Source organism: Hypanus sabinus, chromosome 10 (genome assembly GCF_030144855.1).
Source record: "Hypanus sabinus isolate sHypSab1 chromosome 10, sHypSab1.hap1, whole genome shotgun sequence".
In the NCBI taxonomy this organism is placed as follows: domain Eukaryota; kingdom Metazoa; phylum Chordata; class Chondrichthyes; order Myliobatiformes; family Dasyatidae; genus Hypanus; species Hypanus sabinus.
The window spans coordinates 106,274,379-106,292,336 of record NC_082715.1 but is presented as its reverse complement, the minus strand read 5'-3'; the positions used below and the strand labels follow the sequence as shown (position 1 = coordinate 106,292,336).

Genomic DNA, 17,958 nt, shown 5'->3' with positions numbered 1-17,958 from the left:
GAGGGTCTATCCAATGCTGCAATTTGAAATAAATAAATTAATTAAATTATCCATTTCAATGGAAAGAACTAGTAGAAGTGAGACAACTACTTATAATAGTAAGAGGAAATTAAACACAGCAAATATATATTTTTGTAGGTTTTCATGTTTACTTGCAGTTTTGTGACAAAATTGGAAAGGGGAACTGTTCTATCAGTTATACTCCGCTATGGCTGTGAATTAATTTGATTGTGGGGCATTCTGATAACAACCCAAAAAGCACTTTCCTTCACAACTGAATAATCTGTCACGTTTGTGTTTATATACAGTGATCTCAACCAGTAGGTAAAACTCTTCTGTGAAACCTGTTGCTGGAACTCAGGAAATACCAATGTACAATCTGTACATTTTTGACAGGCGAGGATACTAAGGCTGTAGAACTGAGGTCGGAAGGATGGACAGATTAGCTATAATTCAATCAAATGGTACAGTAAGCAAAAAAGTGGATGGGGGTGGGGGGTGAATGTTCTAAATCATGCTGCAGTGACAGATTCAGAACTTAACATGCCGCATTACTGCACGGCAGGGAAAAGGTTCTACCTTCAGCCAATTTGTCAGTATGAGACTGATAGAGGGAAACACACATTTATGGATTCCAATAGTCTCTGCAAGATATATACGAGGGGTGATTGATAAGTTTGTGGCCTAAAGTAGGAGTCAATTTTAGAAAACCTAGCACATTTATTTTTCAACATAGTCCCCTCCTACATGTACACATTTAGTCCAGTGGTCGTGGAGCATACGGATCCCTTCTTTGTAGAAGTCGGCATCTTGGACCTCTGGAAGTGTCCACAGCAGGGGTGATTGATAAGTTTGTGGTCTAAGGTAGAAGGAGATGAGTTATGATCTTCAAACTTTCTGCATTTTTACTCAAAGAGTTGAACTGCATATGGATGTAACAAGAGCTGTATAACTCATCTCCTTCTACCGTAAGCCACAAGTTTATCAATCACCCCTGCTGTGGACACTTCTGGAGGTCCCAGACGCCGACTTCTACAAAGAAGGGATCCGTATGCTCCACGATCGCTGGACTATGTGTGTAAGTGTAGGAAGAGACTATGTTGAAAAATAAATGTGCTAGGTTTTCTAAAATTAACGCTTTCTACCATAGGCCATGAACTTATCAATCATCCCTCTTAATATAGGGTCATTCACCCATCACTAAAGTAAAACAAAGCATTTCCCAGACAGGGAGCAGGAGAACAAAGATGGGATAGTAATTCGTTCAAAAATGAGAGTAAGGATCTTGGCGCACTTCTCAAGTTACACACAGCTTCTTATCTTGTGCAGAAAACTAAATTGTACACGGTGACAGATATCACCTTAAACATACAGAACCCAAAACCAAAAGCAACTTACTGTTTGTGCCCAGATTCAGATCCTCATTTTCAGAGTAAAGAAATATGTGACAACATTTCAGGGTAAGTCATAGAACATCTAAATGACAAGAAAATAACAGCTTTAGCATAATATTTTTTGGACTGGTTGGGTGTTTTCTTTTCCTTTTAAATTAATATAATGCAGGCTTCAATATTCATTTTGTTTTGTAAAACACTCAGCAATTTATTTCATTTTATCCGCACTCTCAATCCTTTTCTGACAGCGATGATACTAATTGCTTTGAACTTGCCACTTTGTCTATATGAAGTTCTGACAGGAGGTCAGGAAACATCTGTGAAAATTCTATCCTCAGTTTCTATTAGCGTGCTCTGATTTATGAAACAATTGCTCTTTTTCATTGCTCTCTAATGTAATTAATGGGTTAGTTCAACAAAGTGAAAACTTCTGTTTTCTGCCCAGACAACCAATAAGAAGTTGTAATCGGAAGGCAATGTGGAGGAGGACTGGCTTAATGTACTTTTATCAACTTTATGATCAAATCCACAAATAAATAAATTGAAAATTGTTTTCAAATTTTTATCAACAAAGGAAATGTACTGGCAACAGCTGGTTCAGTTCAGTTACATTTAGTATTAGTTTACTGAAAAAGTCTGTATTTTAATCAAAGTATCTGTTGAAATTTAATTTATAGGTGACTATTCTGACTGTGCTACAGATTAAGTGAAGCAGAGGCCTTTTGTCAAGGTTTACTTAAAATGGTCATTTAGACACAGTGGATTTATAAGTAATGTACACAATAAAATTAAGTTTGAAACATTATTGCATCCAAAGACTAATGTATTTACAAGAAGTGTTTATTCAACAGTTTCATCTTATGGTTCATTCAGAAGCACAATGCTTTATTTTCAGGCCCACTTCTTATTCTTCAGGCTACCAATAACTCTGCTTCAGAACGGAACCAATTTCTTTTCTATCCCTATTGCCAAGCACGATCCCTGGTAATAATTTACCGTTGCTCTTTCAGGATTCTACCCATTGCCAACTTAGTGTTTACTTCACAGGGAGAGCTTGTATTCACTATCATTATTGATTAGAATCTTAACCACTGGAGCAAGGGAGAGGTTAGATATTTACAGCACATACTGTAAGACTCCTCAAAATCTTTCCAGTGGCACAGTAGCAGAGTGTAACACTATTACAGCACCAGCAACCCGGAGTTCAAACCCACCACTGTCTGTAACGAGTTTGTGTCTTCTCCCTGTGAGGGGTTTACTCCAGATGCTCCAGTTTCTTTCCATCTTCTGTAATTGGTCACGAGTATCAGGTTAATTGGTTACTCATTCCCATAGATGCTGCCTGGCCTGCCAAATTCCTCCTGCATTTTGTGTGTTTTGCTTTGGATTTCCAATATCTGCAGGTTTTCATCTTTGCCCTCTTGTCGGATTACCCGCTGGCTCTGCCTGTTTGCTTTCAGTAACTGTTTCTCAACAACACCGTCGCCTCCCAAATCCAGCATGGGTTAAGGTGCAATTTTCTTTCCCTTTCTGTGGTGAGTAACTTCATGTTTATCCTCATTGTAGGGCTCTGTTTTGCCCATTTGCTCTTGGTGTTCCTCTGCATTTTCTAAACAATACACAGCCCATTGTGTTCAGTGTCTTCAGCAAACTCAGAGTCCTTTCTGCCAATATTACATAGAGCATAGATTCAAGGCTATTTTAATGTTACTTCCAGTACACAAGTGTAAAGGAAAACAAAATAGTTGTTTATTTGGATCTGATGCAGCACAATAAGATAGAGAACACAATAATTAAAAAACAATAAATGTAAATACATAATACATTGATGTCCATAAAGTGATGTTAGGTACAGGAGTGTTTGTCCATAAGATGACTGACAGGAAATGATAAAGCATTAGTGACTGGGGTGTGGAGGGGTGGGATAGTGTGTGGAGGTGTTGATCAGCCTTACTGTTTGGGGAAAGTACTGTTTTTGAGTCTGGTGATCCTGGCATGAATGTTACATAACCTCCTCCCTGATGGGAGATACATTACCAACAGCTGAGACCCAGAATTTAGAATTTATTTTATTTTTTACATCCAATGGATGTTGTGTTGTGTCTCTGTCACAATGTACAAGCATTAAAGAGGGGAAATGTGGGAGGGTATTGCCCAAACACTAAGATTGTACAGATAATTGTTTTGTGTACCTGTGTGTACAGTCAGACACACAATCAGATCAGTGTACAGTCCGATAGGCAATCAGATCAATGTGTATCGACATATCTGAATGCTGGCAATAAAAGCTTTACGGGAGCCTGTCGGTCCTGGCCTTAATGCTGCAGTACCGTTTGCCAGATGGAAGCAGCTGAAACAGTTTGTTTGTGGTTGGGGTGATGATCAGTCCCTGATGATCCTCTGGGCCTTTTTTATGCACCTGCTGCTGTAACTGTCCTGAATAGAGGGAAGTTCACATCCACTGATGCACTGGGCTGTCCATACCACTGTCTGTAGTGCCCTGCGATTGAGGGTAGGTCAGTTCCTGTGCCAGGCGATGACACAGCCAGTCAGAATGCTCTCAATGGTTTCCCTATAGAAAGTCCTGAGGATATGGGGACTCATGCTGAAATTCTTTAGCTGTCTAAGGTGTAAGAGACGCTGTTGTGCTTTTTTCACCACTCAACTGGTGTGTACAGTCCCGGTGAGATCTTCACTGATGTGTATGCTGAGGAACTTGAAACTACTCACCCTATCAACTCCAGTCCCTTTGATATCAATAGGTGCTGGCCAGTCTTCATTACTCCTGTAGTCCACGATCAACTCCTTCGTTTTCTCAATACTGAGGGAGAAGTTGTTTTCTTGACACCACTGTGTCAGGGCATCACCTTCTCCTCTGTATCTGCCTCGTCATTGTTGGAAATAAGGCCTATCAATGTCACTGACATTGTTCAGCAGATTGAAGCTGTGCGTGGCAACACAGTTGTGGGTCAGGCATTGATCCCTGCAGTTTCTAACTGCCATCCTGAAAATAAATCTCTATTGCAAGAGAATAGTGGATATTTCTATTCCCTGTTTCCTGATTGCCAAACAGAATTCTAATTTTGCACTGTAGTATTTTATGTTGGTCTTTGGTTTCTGAAAACCACACCCATTTGATTCTCCTTATCTAATCAATATGTTACACCCTCCAAAAACTCCAAGAATTTATTCAAACATGAATTCCTTCTCAACTTTATCCAACGTTAGATACTTGTGCTACCTTTTTGTTGATCAGGATGGATCATTTTTGCTCTGCATTCTTGCTAAGCAAAAAACCCTGTGCATATTCCATTAGGGCAGATTACACGCCCGACCCAGACTACACAGCGTTAGCAGCACATTATACAGAGGGGGTTAACCATCCATTATATGATGACATCTTGTCACCCTTTCAGACCATCCCTTTGATCTACTCATTACCTTCATGACCTTCTCTGCTGCCTGGACTAATCTGATTTTGCTCTTTATCATTTCTGAAGAAGGGCCATTGACTGTTCCACCCTCTGCAGATGCCTCACCTGGAAGGACTGTTTGGAGCCCTGAATGGAGGTGAGCGAGGAGGTGTAGGGGCTGGTATAGCACTTGTCCTGCATGCAGAGATAAATACCAGGAAGGAGATCAGTGGGGAGGGATGAATGGACAAGGGAGTCATGTGGGGAGTGATTCCTATGGAAAGTGGAGATTGGGGGGGGGAAGGGAAAGATGTTCTTAGTAGTATGATCCCGTTGTAGATGGTGGGACACAACATTACAGATACAGACAGAAATTAAATTAATTGAAATTGTTGAATTCAATATTAGGTCCAGAGGCTGCAACAAATCCAGATGAACGACGAGGCGTTCCTCAAGCTGGTGTTGGGCCTCATTGTGACAGTGTATGAGGCTGCAGATCCATAGATTGGAATGGGACAACAGGGTGGAGTGGGATGGAGAATTGAAGTGACTGCAATGGGACAACACCTGTTGTAACCAAGTGGTGTAGATGTTGTGGGAATTAAGGAAATGCAATGGCAGTGAGAATTGAAGGTGTCTGAGCATGAGAGCTACACGCACAAAATGCTGGTAGAACACAGCAGGCCAGGCAGCATCTATAGGGAGAAGCACTGTCCCGAAACGTCGACAGCACTTTTCCCTGTAGATGCTGCCTGACCTGCTGCGTTCCACCAGCATTTTGTGTGAGTTGCTTGAATTTCCCGCATCTGCAGATTTCCTCGTGTGAGCATGAGAGCTGTTGTGGAATTTGTCAAGCAGTGATGGGAGTATCTGAAGATGTGGAGAGGAGCATTGGGTAGAGTCAGATACAATCACTACTGTAAATGGTAGTTCATTATCAGGAGCTTGGCATTTGGCCAGACCCTAATTTGGGTTGAGTTTTGGATATGGGAATGGGGTGGGAGAGGGCTGGATCTGGGGTACTGACCATCTTTATATCAGGGGTTCCCAACCTTTTTTATGTCATAGACCAAAACCATTAAGCAAGGGGTCTATGGAACCCAGTTTGGGAACCCTTGCTTTATGTGGTGATAATGAATTCCGATCGTAATCCACTCCTATCCCACCTCTTGTAACAATCCCAGAAGTAGCCTTGACATAAGTCACACATACGAAATGCTGGAGCCAATTTTGTGTGTGTGTAGCATGCCTCCATTTTAGGCCTTTGTTTGTCAACATGAGAAAAGAATCAGCAAGTTACTGGGCAGAAGGCAGAAGGACATTGCATTCTAGTTCCACCTTTTGTATTTGACAACAATGTGAAAAAGGAAGCAATCAGACATTTCATGAACAAAGAAAATGAAAACAATTGATCATTGATGGGAGAAGGAGGCATTCTTTGTTTTACTGTGCCTGCTGTAGAACGTAAAGATGGCAGCACAGGAGAGGTGCTTGCTTTTGTGGCTCTTATTATTATTGGTAACAATTATCTGTGAAGGTAAGTAATCCTTTATAATAGTAAAAAGCCTACAGTTTGTTAGTATTCCAATTCTATTTTGTCTGTCTCCCAGGAGTTTTATGACAATTATTATTGCCCTTCTCCTTTATATTACTCGTTTCAGAATAATTTCAGTTCTGCCACAAGGATGTCAATTAATATTATCAGTCATTGTTTGGATACCAAGAAACGCTTGTGTGGAATTGTCAGTTGTTAACTTTTTAGTCTCAGTGGCCATGATGGGAATTATTTAATTCATTCACACTAATCAGGATGAAGTGAAAATAAAGAGCAGGATTTAGCATCAGTCACTTGTTAAACTTAAAATCACGGCCCGTCTGATAATGGAACTGTGTATTCTGTACAATATGTTTGTTAAGTATCTTAAGAATGGTATTAAGACTTATTATTTCAGTCAGTTCCAGATTAGTTGTGAGGATGTTGCCCTGATCTGTTGCAGTACATGGGGTGCACAATGTATCTACAATTTGGCATAAAGGAATCAAATGATTGGAATATCTTTCTCAAATATTTGCTCAAGTTGTATCTAAAATGAATCAACAGGATATAATTTAAATGCCAATATAGAATAGAAAGTCCGACTGTAGTCAACGACCATTAGGGACCCTAACGATCAGCAAGTCATTAAAATTTATCTGTCTGTATCTCTATTCATTTCAGAATCTGGAGCACCGAAGGATGTAAAATTCATATCCCAAAACTTACACAATGTTCTTCACTGGAAACTGGGAAATGGGACAGAAAATACCACGTACTTTGTACAGCACAAACAGTATGTGTTTTAATATAACTGATAAAAGCAGAAGTAATATCAAGATCTTTAATAGATGATTTACAAGGGAATAATCACTGCCGAATTTCGAATTATAGGTATGGACAGCCATGGTCAAACAAAACAGAATGTTGGGGTATCAGGGTAACTTGCTGTGACCTTACAGAAGAGACAAAACCATATTTTGAAAACTTCTTTGCAAGAGTAAGAGCATTTTCATTTAACAGATTAACAGACTGGACACAGAGTGAGACATTTCATCCAATAAGAGACAGTAAGTATATGTCTCTAAACTGTAAATCTGAACATAACATATTATTCCATCCTTTCTTTAGTTGTAACTGCCCATTATGCACAAGCAAGGATCTTACTTCTGAGGATTTTAATACTTACCTTAACATGACTCATTCATCAAAGATATCTTTCAATTGCCTGCTCAGTTTCCATCAATCTATCTTTGGGGAGTCCAGAGAACTGGGCAAAGAATTTATAGAGACATCTTGCATTTCGTAATCATTCTGTCAACCATTAGTTTAATAATTTGTACCAATATTATGCTACTTTTCAGAAGTTTAAAATAGAAAATTAGAAACCTTAAAGAAAGGTATCTTCAGATGCCAGACTATTTTACATTCCTGTCACTAATAGGTTAACATTGTGTCAGATGTTGCATAGTTAATGAGACCATCACCTGTCTGGTCTTATTGTCCTTAAACTAACTTTTAGTGTGTTGTGTTGAATTGGCTCAGATTCCTTGGTAGAATCTTTATGTATGTGATTAAGATCAAATAAATAGTTTTGTATTATGGCTACACCTGCATACTGTATTGACAATCTGATTACTTGATAAAGCTGAATATTAATTGATAGTTATTTAAATACCAATATTTCTTCTTTAGCTTGTAGTATTGACTAACCCAGCTGTACAAACAATGTTCGTTTTTCACCTAGCTGTTATCGGGCCTCCAGAGGTTGAAGTGATCTCCTCAGAAAAATCTCTTTTGGTTAAATTGATTGCTCCCCTCATAGCAGTCAATGGAAGCCTGTCAGTGAAAGACACGTATCTTGAAGTGAAATATAATATAATCTTGTCTGTCAAAGCCCAGGGTCAGGTGAGAGCCTTTTGTTGTGGTTTATTCTCTGTTCCTATCAAATTATGCACAACTGATTGAAGCTTTATTGCTCATTCCGAAACTACCAGGCCAATGTAGAGTATCAGAGGACTTACATCACAAACAACAACTCCTTTGAAATCCAGCATCTAAGTCCTGGAACATCCTACTGCGTTTCCGTTCAAACAAAGGTTTCGTACAATGATAACATTGGTGACCTAAGCAGGGAGCAGTGTGTGACTCTGGCAGGTGAGCACCACAATGTTTGCTATTTGCATAAATACACTCCTATAATATTTAAACTGTATTAACACGCTTGCTTTATCTGTCTTTTAATCCACAGAGCCAAGAATTAGAACCATTCAATCAGTGATTATCTGCTCGGCAGGTGGGATCATCGTCGTGGTTGCACTTTCAATTTATCTGTGCTTTAAATACAGGTGCATCGTTGCCCCCAGGCCTCACTACCCCGCAGTCCTGACAACGTGGAATAATAAAAAGCAGGAGTGTCTTGTATTTTATCCTCAAATAATTGAGCAACCAGATATTGACAAAGGTGAATTCATAGACATCTCAGACCATCCCTGTCCCTTGCTGTTGCAAAACAAATGTTTAACAAATTCACCTTATAGAAAATATATCAATGTTAAATCTCCAGGTAATTTGCAACACAGAGATTTTGATTCTAACTCGATGCCCCTGGGTACCATGGCATTCTGTAGTTACCTTGAAATGCTTCCGTTTTCTTGCTCGGACTATGTACGAACAATGGTAGAATTTGACTCTTTGTTGCCTGTAGACCAATCACATGAGAACATTGGATTACGTGGAATATCCAGGGAACACTGGCAGTCTCAGGTCTGTGTCCAAAATAAATTACAATCCCAAGATCAGGAAGGAGAAACTTTACAAACACAGACAGAGTTCTTAACTGAATCCCCAGAATATATCAATCAGGACATTTGGCAGAACCCAGATTTAAATAATCAGGAATTATTATAGTGGTAGCTGAAATAGCTCAGCTGCAGAGCATTAGGCAAAAAGTCTAAAGGTTCCTGGTCCAATCCCAGGTTTCGGCACTGATACCCCATTCTCCTCTCCTTTACTTATCAGATTCTGATCTGCAGTGATTCCCAGTCAGATCAGAGACAGAGATCCTCTTGTCCTTACCTTTCACCTTATGAGCTCTCCTTTGTCCTTTCTGCCAGCTGTAATGAAGTCCCACTACCAACCACATTTCCCCACCTCTTTCTGCCTCCTGTGACTCCCTGTTCTGCCCATGCTTCCAAACACATTCCTCCCTTACCTCAGACTCTTTCCCCGCCCTCACAGTGGACTCACACCTACTTCCTCACCACCATCCAGGGACAGAAAGCAGTCATTCCAGGTTTACTGGTCTACTGCATTTGGTGCTCCTGATGTGGCCTCCATAACACTGTAAGACATAGAGCAGAAGTAGGCCATTTAGCCCATTGAGTCTGCTCTGTCATTTGATCATGTCTAACGTATTTCCTCGCAATCCTATTCTCTTGCCTTCTTCCTGTAACCTTTGACACCCATACTGATCAAGAACCGGTCCTCCTCTGTTTTCAATCTACCCAATGACAGCCTCCATGGTTGTCTGTGGCAATGAATTCCACAGATTTACCACCCTCTCGCTAAAGAGATTACCCATCATCCCTGTTCTAAAGGAACTTCTCTTTATTCTGAGGTTGTGTCCTCTGGTCTTAGACTCTCCTGATGTTGGAAACAATTTTTCCATCTGAGCCATTCAATATTTGGGAGCCTTCAGTGAAATACCCCCTCATTCTTCTGAACTCCAGGGAGTACAAGCCATCAGACACACCTCATAAATTAACCCTCTCATCCCCAGAATAATTGTCACAAGCCTTCTCTGTACCCTCTCCAACACTAGTACATCTTTCCTTAGACATAGCATCCAACGTTCACAATAGTCAAAAAGAGGTCTGACCAGCCCTTTATAAAACCTCAGCATTACATCCTTGCTTTTGTATTCTGGTCCTCTTGAAATGGTTGCTAGTGTTGCAATTGCCTTCCTTACTACTGACTCAACCTGAAAGTTAACCTATAAGGATCCCCGCATTAGGACTCTCCCAATTCCCTTTGTACCTCCGATTTCTGAATTCACCACTCATTCAGAAATTAGTCTGTGGCTTTAGTGCATGACTATACATTTCCCAATCTTGTATTTCATCTGCCACTTGTAATCCCATTCTTCCATTCTGCTCAAGTCCCTGCTTCCTCAGCACTACTGCCTCTCCACCTGTCTCTGTATCCTTCATAAACCTGGCCACAAAGTCATCAATCATAAACCTGGCCACAAAGTCATCAATCATAAACCTGGCCACAAAGTCATCAATTCCATCATCTAGATCATCACCTGCCTCTCCACCTGTCTCTGTATCCTTCATAAACCTGGCCACAAAGTCATCAATCATAAACCTGGCCACAAAGTCATCAATTCCATCATCTAGATAATCACCAGCCTCTCCACCTGTCTCTGTATCCTTCATAAACCTGGCCACAAAGTCATCAATTATAAACCTGGCCACAAAGTCATCAATCATAAACCTGCCCACAAAGTAATCAATTCCATCATCTAGATCATTACCTGCCTCTCCACCTGTCTCTGTATCCTACATAAACCTGGCCACAAAGTCATCAATTCTATCTTCCGGATCATTAATATATACCATGAAAAGTAGTAGATCCACCACTGACCCCTGCAGAACACCACTAGCCACTGACAGCCAACCAGAAAGGCCTCCCAGTCTTTGCCTTCTGCCAGCCAATCTTCTACCCATGGTAGTACCTTTCCTATCCTATTTTGTATAGAGGCATCATGTGCAGCGCCTTGTCAAAGGCCTCTAAAAATCGAAGTAACAACATCCACTGACTCTCCTTTGTCTATCCTGCTTTTTATTTCCTCAAAGAATTCCAACAGATTTGTCAAGCAAGATCTCCCCTTAAGGGAACTCTGCTTTTTTTCACCTGTTTTTATCATGTGCTTCCAAGTAATCTGAAACCTCAGCCTTAACAATGGACCCCAACATCTTCCAAACCACTGAAGTCAGGTTCCAACCATACTTTGTCTTTTGTCTCACTCTCTTCTAAAAGAGTGGAGTGACATTTGTGATTTTCCAGTTACCTGGAAACCTTCCTGACTCTAGTGATTCTTGAAAGATCACTACCAATGCCTCCACAACTTCTTCAGCCACCTCTTTCAGAACACTGGGTAATCCAGGGGTGGTGGAGCTATGGTACGTGTGTCCAAGATGGTACTCACAAAAATTTTGTTGGCATGTCTCATGCAGTGCTGCCCCTCAATTCTTAAAATCCCACCCTTAATAAAAAGATATGTAGTAATTATCTTTACTGCCAAATGAAGCCGCAATTAATTTTTTTACAACCTAACAGCAGTAAGACATTTTTTTGGGAAATGCCTCACACTAGCTTAGTTCTAGCCAGATGGTTGTGAGAACATTTTATGTTGAATGATAAATTTTGAAATCCTCATTGACCTGGTAAACACATCACTATTTGGATGGTAAATGTTTATAATAACAATGCTATTTTGAAGTGATGTTATTTTCAATGGTGTTTTTAATATTAATAATTTTGAACAGTTTGCTAAAATGTTTCACTTATTTCAATCCGTCTCTGTTTATAAGTACTTCTATTAATAGTAAAACAATGAATACATGTAAATAAGCAAGGGGACTCAGCATTTTTACTTTAAAAGTACATAATTATTGTTATTAGTTCATTAGTCTAAGATAATCTCTGCTCAACATTACCATGGTATGCAAGAGAATGTGTTTTTAAGAAGGTTGGCGTCAATTTGGACTGATGTTTTCAAAAAGGTTTGCCATACCTGATAAACCATTTGGTACCAGTGACTTATCCATCTTCAGACCTTTCAGCTTCCCAAGCAGTTTCTCCTTAGTAATAGCAACTGTACTCACTTCTGCTTTTGACTCTCTCAAATATCTTGTTTGCTGTTGGTGTCATTCACAGTGAATACTGACATAAAATACTTATCAAGTTCATTATCCATTTCTTTGTTCCCCGTACTACCTCTCCAGCATCATTTTCCTGCGATCCAATATCCACTCTCGCCTCCCTTTTACTCCTTATACATTAAAAAAATACTTTTGATATCCTATTTTATAATGTTAGCTAGCTTACTTCTCACTTTTTGTCCCCTTGTTGCTTTTTTAGTTGCCTTCTGTTGGTTTTTAAAAGCCTCCAAATCCTCAAGTTTCTGCTAGTTTTTGCAATATTGTATGCCCTTTCATTTGCTTCTGTGACTTGGACTTCCCTTGTTAGCCACAGATCTTCCATTTAAAATGCTGTTTCTTCTTTGGGCAAATGATCCATGTTTTCAGATTTGTTCCTATAAACTCCTGTCATTGCTACTCTGCCATCATTCCTGTAGGGACATCTTCCAATCAACTTTGGTGAGCTCTTTTCTCCATAGTTACCTTTACTCAACTGCAACACCCATGCATCAGTTGCCATACCAAGCTGCAATGGAACCTGAAAGGATGTTTCCATTGGTATACCTAAACTGGTGAAGGTCAACAAGGACATGTCAAATTTTCTCGGCATTCGAAGGAAGTAGAGTCTGTACCTGGTTGGACGAGTATAAGCTATTGGTGATGTTCACGCCTACAAACTTGAAGCTCTCAGCCATCTCACCTCAGATGCATACAGAGGTATGTGCTTCTTCCTGCTTTCTGAAATCAATGACCCACACTTGTGTCTTGCTGACAAAAAAAGGAAAGGTTGTTGTCATGACACCATGTCATTGGCTCTTATTGCCCTCCCTGTACTCCGCCTCATTGTTATTGGAGGTCTGGCCCACTACAGTGGTATCATCTGTAAAACTGTAGATGGAGTTGGAGCAGAATCTGGTCACACAGTTATCTACAGCGAGTAGAATAAGATGCTGAGGACTTGCAGACCACCAGTGTTGAGAATAATAATGCCAGGGGTGTTGCTGCCAGTCCTTACTGATTGCTATCTGTTGGTCAGGATGTCAAGGATCCAATTGCAATGGGAGATGTTGATCCCAGGTCTAAGAGTTGGAGCGGTGTTTCGAATTATGACATTGAGGTGCAGCTCTAGTCTGTAAATAGGACTCTGATGTGGACATCTTTGTTATCCAGATGCTCCAAGGAAGAGTGTAGAGCCAAGGAGTCCACTGTAGACTTGTTCCCGTAGTTGGCAAATTGCAGAGAGTCAAAGTTGTCTGGAGATGACGTGTGCCATGATTAGCCTCTCGAACCACTCCACGATCGTAGATGTCGGAGACACTCTATGATAATAATTGAGGCACGTTACCTTAGTTTTATTTGGCATCAGGATGACTGTGGTCTTCTCAAAGCAGCTGGGAACCTCAGATTGCTGAAGGCAGAGGTTCAAAATCTACAAATACACCTGCCAGGTGATCCATGCAGGATGTGAGATGCAGCCAGAAACAACATCTGGGATGAAGGCTTTCCTCAGCTTCACTCACCAGAAGGCTGATCTGATGTCCCCAGTGGTGACTGAGGGGACATTGAATTGGATGCTGTCAGGGAAGTTGCAGTCGTTCCCCTTCTGTTCAAAGCCTGCATAGCTCATAGGGGAGGGATGCATGTTGTCAACAATGCTACATTTTGTAGCCTATTATAGAGAGCAGGCCCTGTTACAACTGACTTCTGGTCAGTGACTCACTTTTGGACTGGTATCTTTGCATCCTAGGTGGGTTTATGAAGGTCACGCCTTGACCTCCTGTACAGGTAAGGATCATCTGATTAGAACACTGCTGATCTGGATTTCAGTAGGGAGTGGATCTCTCAGGTTGCCCATGGTTTCCAGTTGGGAGATACTCAGATTGACCTCTTTGGTACACAGCCCTCTAACACTTGCTGATGAGGTCTGTGATGGTGGTGACAAACTCATTTAGGCTGTCCGTTGAATCCCTGAATATGGGCCAGTGCATTGACTCAAAGCAATCATGTAGAAGCTTCTGTTTCCTCAAACTAGCTCTGTAGGACCTTCTGTACCGGATCCTCCATTTCAGTTTCTGCTCCTGCTCAGGGTAAAGGTGCACAGCCTGGTGGACTGACTTACCAAAGAGTGGGTGGGTAGATCAGAATCAGGTGTATTATCACTGACAAACATCATGAAGTTTGTTGTTCTGTGGCAGTAGTACAGTGCAATACATAAAATTTACTATTAATACCAATAAGAAAATATAAAAAATAAATCAATAGTGTAAAAAGAGCAAAATGGTGAGGCAGTGTTCGTGGCTTCATGGTCATTTAGGAATCTGATGGCAGAGGGGAAGAAGCTATTCCTAAAATGTTCAGCGTTTGTCCTCCGGCTCCTGTACCTCTTCCCTTAAGTAAATCTGATGAGAAGAGGGCATGTCCCGGATGGTGAAAGCCCTTAATGATGGGTGCTGCTTTGTTAAGGCACTGCCTTTGAAGTTGTCCTTGATGGTGGGGAGATTAATGCCCATGATGGAGCTGGCTAAGTTTACAACCCTCTGCAATTTCTATTAGAAACACCATACCAGGCAGTGATGTAACCAGTAATAATGCTCCCCACTGTACATCTGAATAAATTTACTACAGTCTTTGGTACATACCAAATCTCATTAGACTCTGAATGAAGTATAGTAGATGTCCTTGATGGTCGAGGGTGCTCTCTTTGATCTTCTCCATTCTGGAGTACAGAAATGTGGTCTAGCCAGAGACCGGACTATGGGTGAAGTGGGGTGAGTTTCGGCCCTGAACCGCCTCTGACATTCTTCCCCAGATGGACAAACTGGATTATCTTCTGATGCTAGAAATCAAGAACAGAACCAGAAAGTTGAGGAAACACTCAGCTTTGTTTGGAGATGGAAGAGCAAACCAGCAAGATATAGAGGAAATAGTCGCCCTGAAATATTGAAAAAGGATAGGAGGGCTAGGTGTATCTGGTGTTAGAACACCCGTGTCTCCACATTCAATGGATCAGTTATGGAGGATGCAGAACTGGAGGATGGTCTGTTGAGTCTGGAGGCTGGTGGATGGAAGGGAATGACACGGGAAGCTGGTCAGACAACATGACCCTTTATCAGAACTCAAAGTGGGAAAATCATGCATTATATGTTGCAGAGAAAAGATTAAGTGGAGAGAACTGAGGGGATGCTCATTATAACATGTTAAAAATAATTATTTAATAAACCAACTGTTGGAGGCAGAAGCAAAATAAATGGAAATAATTTAAAACAGGAAAGTACAGCCAAATCTGTGGTGTGAAAGGAAAATGGTGTTAGATTCAGTATTTATTCCCAAATATTGCAACATATCCAGGTCATTTCTCGAGCTTATCTCAGGCACGACTGGAGGCCAACAACAGAGGGGTCAAAAAGAGAAAGGGATGGAGAATTAAAGTGATAAGCAACTCAGAACTCGTGGTCACCTTTGTGAATTGCATAGAAATGTCATCCAATCTGTGTTCTGTAGAGACAATATAGTGAGAACCAAATGGAATACATTGGATTAGAAACACAAGTGAACCATTGTTTCACCAGAGGTCTTTCTGGTCTGAGGCTGGTGGAAAGGGAGGAAGCAAAAAGAAAAGTGTTGTTTCTCCTGTGGTTGCGTAGGAAAGTGCTGTGAGGAGGTGAGTGATTGGAGGAGGTGGAAGAGCAAACCAGGGAGCTGTGGGAAAATAGTCTCTTTGGAATGCCAAAACAGGATGGGAGAGAATGATGCATCTGGTGTTGCAACCCCACCAATCTTCACATTCAGGGGGTCAAGATTCACTTATGGATGGTGCAGAATTGGAGGATGATTAGTTATATTTGCAGCTAGTGGGTGGGTGATGAAGAAAGGGGGAACCCTATCTTTATTCCATCAGGGAAGAGCAGGATGATGAGCAGGTCTGCAGGATGTAGAGGAGATGCAGCTGAGGACCATGTCAACAATAATTAAGGTGAAAGACAACAATATCTCAAATGTGTGGGAAGTTAGATGGTATGATGGGGAAACTTGAAGAATGGAATAGAGATATCACAAGCATCAGCGTGTGAGGAGATGTAGTTGAGCAGCTTTGGAAGTCAGTGGAATTATAATGGTTACTAACCTGCCCACTGAAATGGAGATGGAGATGGCACAAAAGAAAATAACCACAAGAATATGAAAATAGTGTAGAAACTTGCAGCAAAATGATAACATTTTCAAATTCTGTGTGAGTGCAAACAGCACCAAAAAGTAACTAATGTTGAGAGAGAGATCCTGAAATTGTCTGAAACAAGGACTATTCCAAATATAGGCTGTGCCAATATGTTTTTATAGTTATACCTTTAACTTGGAGAAGTTAGTGGAGTTGGTGGTGAAGTTGTTCAATGTAACAAGGTCGAGGAGAGCAGAATGGTGATAAAAGGGGGCTTGATAAACCTATCTGAGGGAGGAGTGAGGGCCTTCGGTGCATTCTGGAGTATATAGAGGAATGAGATGTTAAAGGAGAACGTGACCTGGATGGAAGCGGGAAACTGGAAACTCATCCACAGGTTTGACTGTATCAGGATTGATCCCCAGTGAACAGTGCCACAAGATCAGAGAGAGGTCGCTTGGAGTGAGTGGGAAATAGCAAAATAGAGGCAATGAATGCCACATTGGTAACTGGCAATGAAGAGATCTGGAGAGGGCATGAAGCTGCAAGAAGGGGTACTTGTGGATTAGGAATAAATTTCTTGCCTTCCCTTCCCTTCCCATTGTCTAGGGACTGGTAAAGCAGTGGTCACTTGTTTTTCATCCACTTCAGTGCAATGGTTTTAGTGTTAATGTTTGGCAAACCAAACACAGATTGAGTGACCATACTGGAGCACATCTGTTCAGTTTGCACAAGCAACTGTAAGTTCCCTGTTCCCTGTGTTTTTAGTTTCCCAACCCACTTCCTATCTGACCTCAGATTCTTACACTACTCCATCTGGCCAGAGAATTGCTTTTCCGCCAAAGAATTAATTTTACTTTCAGCACATGTTGGAACTTAATATTGAATTCAACAATTTTGCACTGTCTGATCAAACTGTCACAGCTCGTTAGAAATTGGTGGGCCAATCAAACGAGAATTTTCCCTTTGCAAAGCCTTCATGAGTGTTGAATAGTGTTGCTATTGTACAGAAACACTTCAGCATTAACATCCTATTTCAATCCTTTTTATTGCAGTCAAAGGAAGATTAATAAATCTACATTGCCTCTGTCCAATCATTCTTTTTCAATATATACACCACAATTGTGTTTTCAAAGTGCTGATACCACCATAGTTTTTACTAAATCCTCATAATACTTGTAAGTGTCTCATAAATCTACTCACAGCCTATCTGTAGCTGAAGTGATTGGTGTTTAGCACTGGCATCTGTCCTCACTGTCCAGTGGAAAAGTGCAAGTAAAATTGGACTCAATTATAAATGAATTTAATTGGCTTTATCTGGTTCACAGAGAGTATCGTGCTTACAGAAACAACTACAGGTTAATGTAATAAACACAGAGGTCGCCAGGTAAACCAGGGAAGATGCAAGAGGAAGAATTGGATGTTGAAAGACCAGAAGACATAGGAGTAAGATTAGGCCATTAGGTCCATCAACTCTGCTCTGCCATTTCATCATAGCTGATTAATTATCCCATTCAGCTCCTTTCTCCTGCCT

General features: G+C 40.8%; 1 protein-coding gene across 1 annotated transcript; it reads left to right on the top strand.

Annotated features, from left to right (window-relative positions):
• The first annotated feature begins 2,786 nt into the window (after positions 1 to 2,786).
• On the top strand, positions 2,787 to 10,740 carry LOC132400936 (interleukin-20 receptor subunit alpha-like). Its single transcript, XM_059982519.1, has 7 exons — positions 2,787 to 2,929; positions 4,895 to 4,964; positions 7,026 to 7,137; positions 7,236 to 7,411; positions 8,089 to 8,249; positions 8,339 to 8,498; positions 8,593 to 10,740. Exons 2-7 carry the CDS (start codon positions 4,925 to 4,927, stop codon positions 9,249 to 9,251), a joined length of 1,308 nt encoding a protein of 435 aa, XP_059838502.1. The 5' UTR covers positions 2,787 to 2,929; positions 4,895 to 4,924; the 3' UTR covers positions 9,252 to 10,740.
• The last annotated feature ends 7,218 nt before the right edge of the window (positions 10,741 to 17,958 follow it).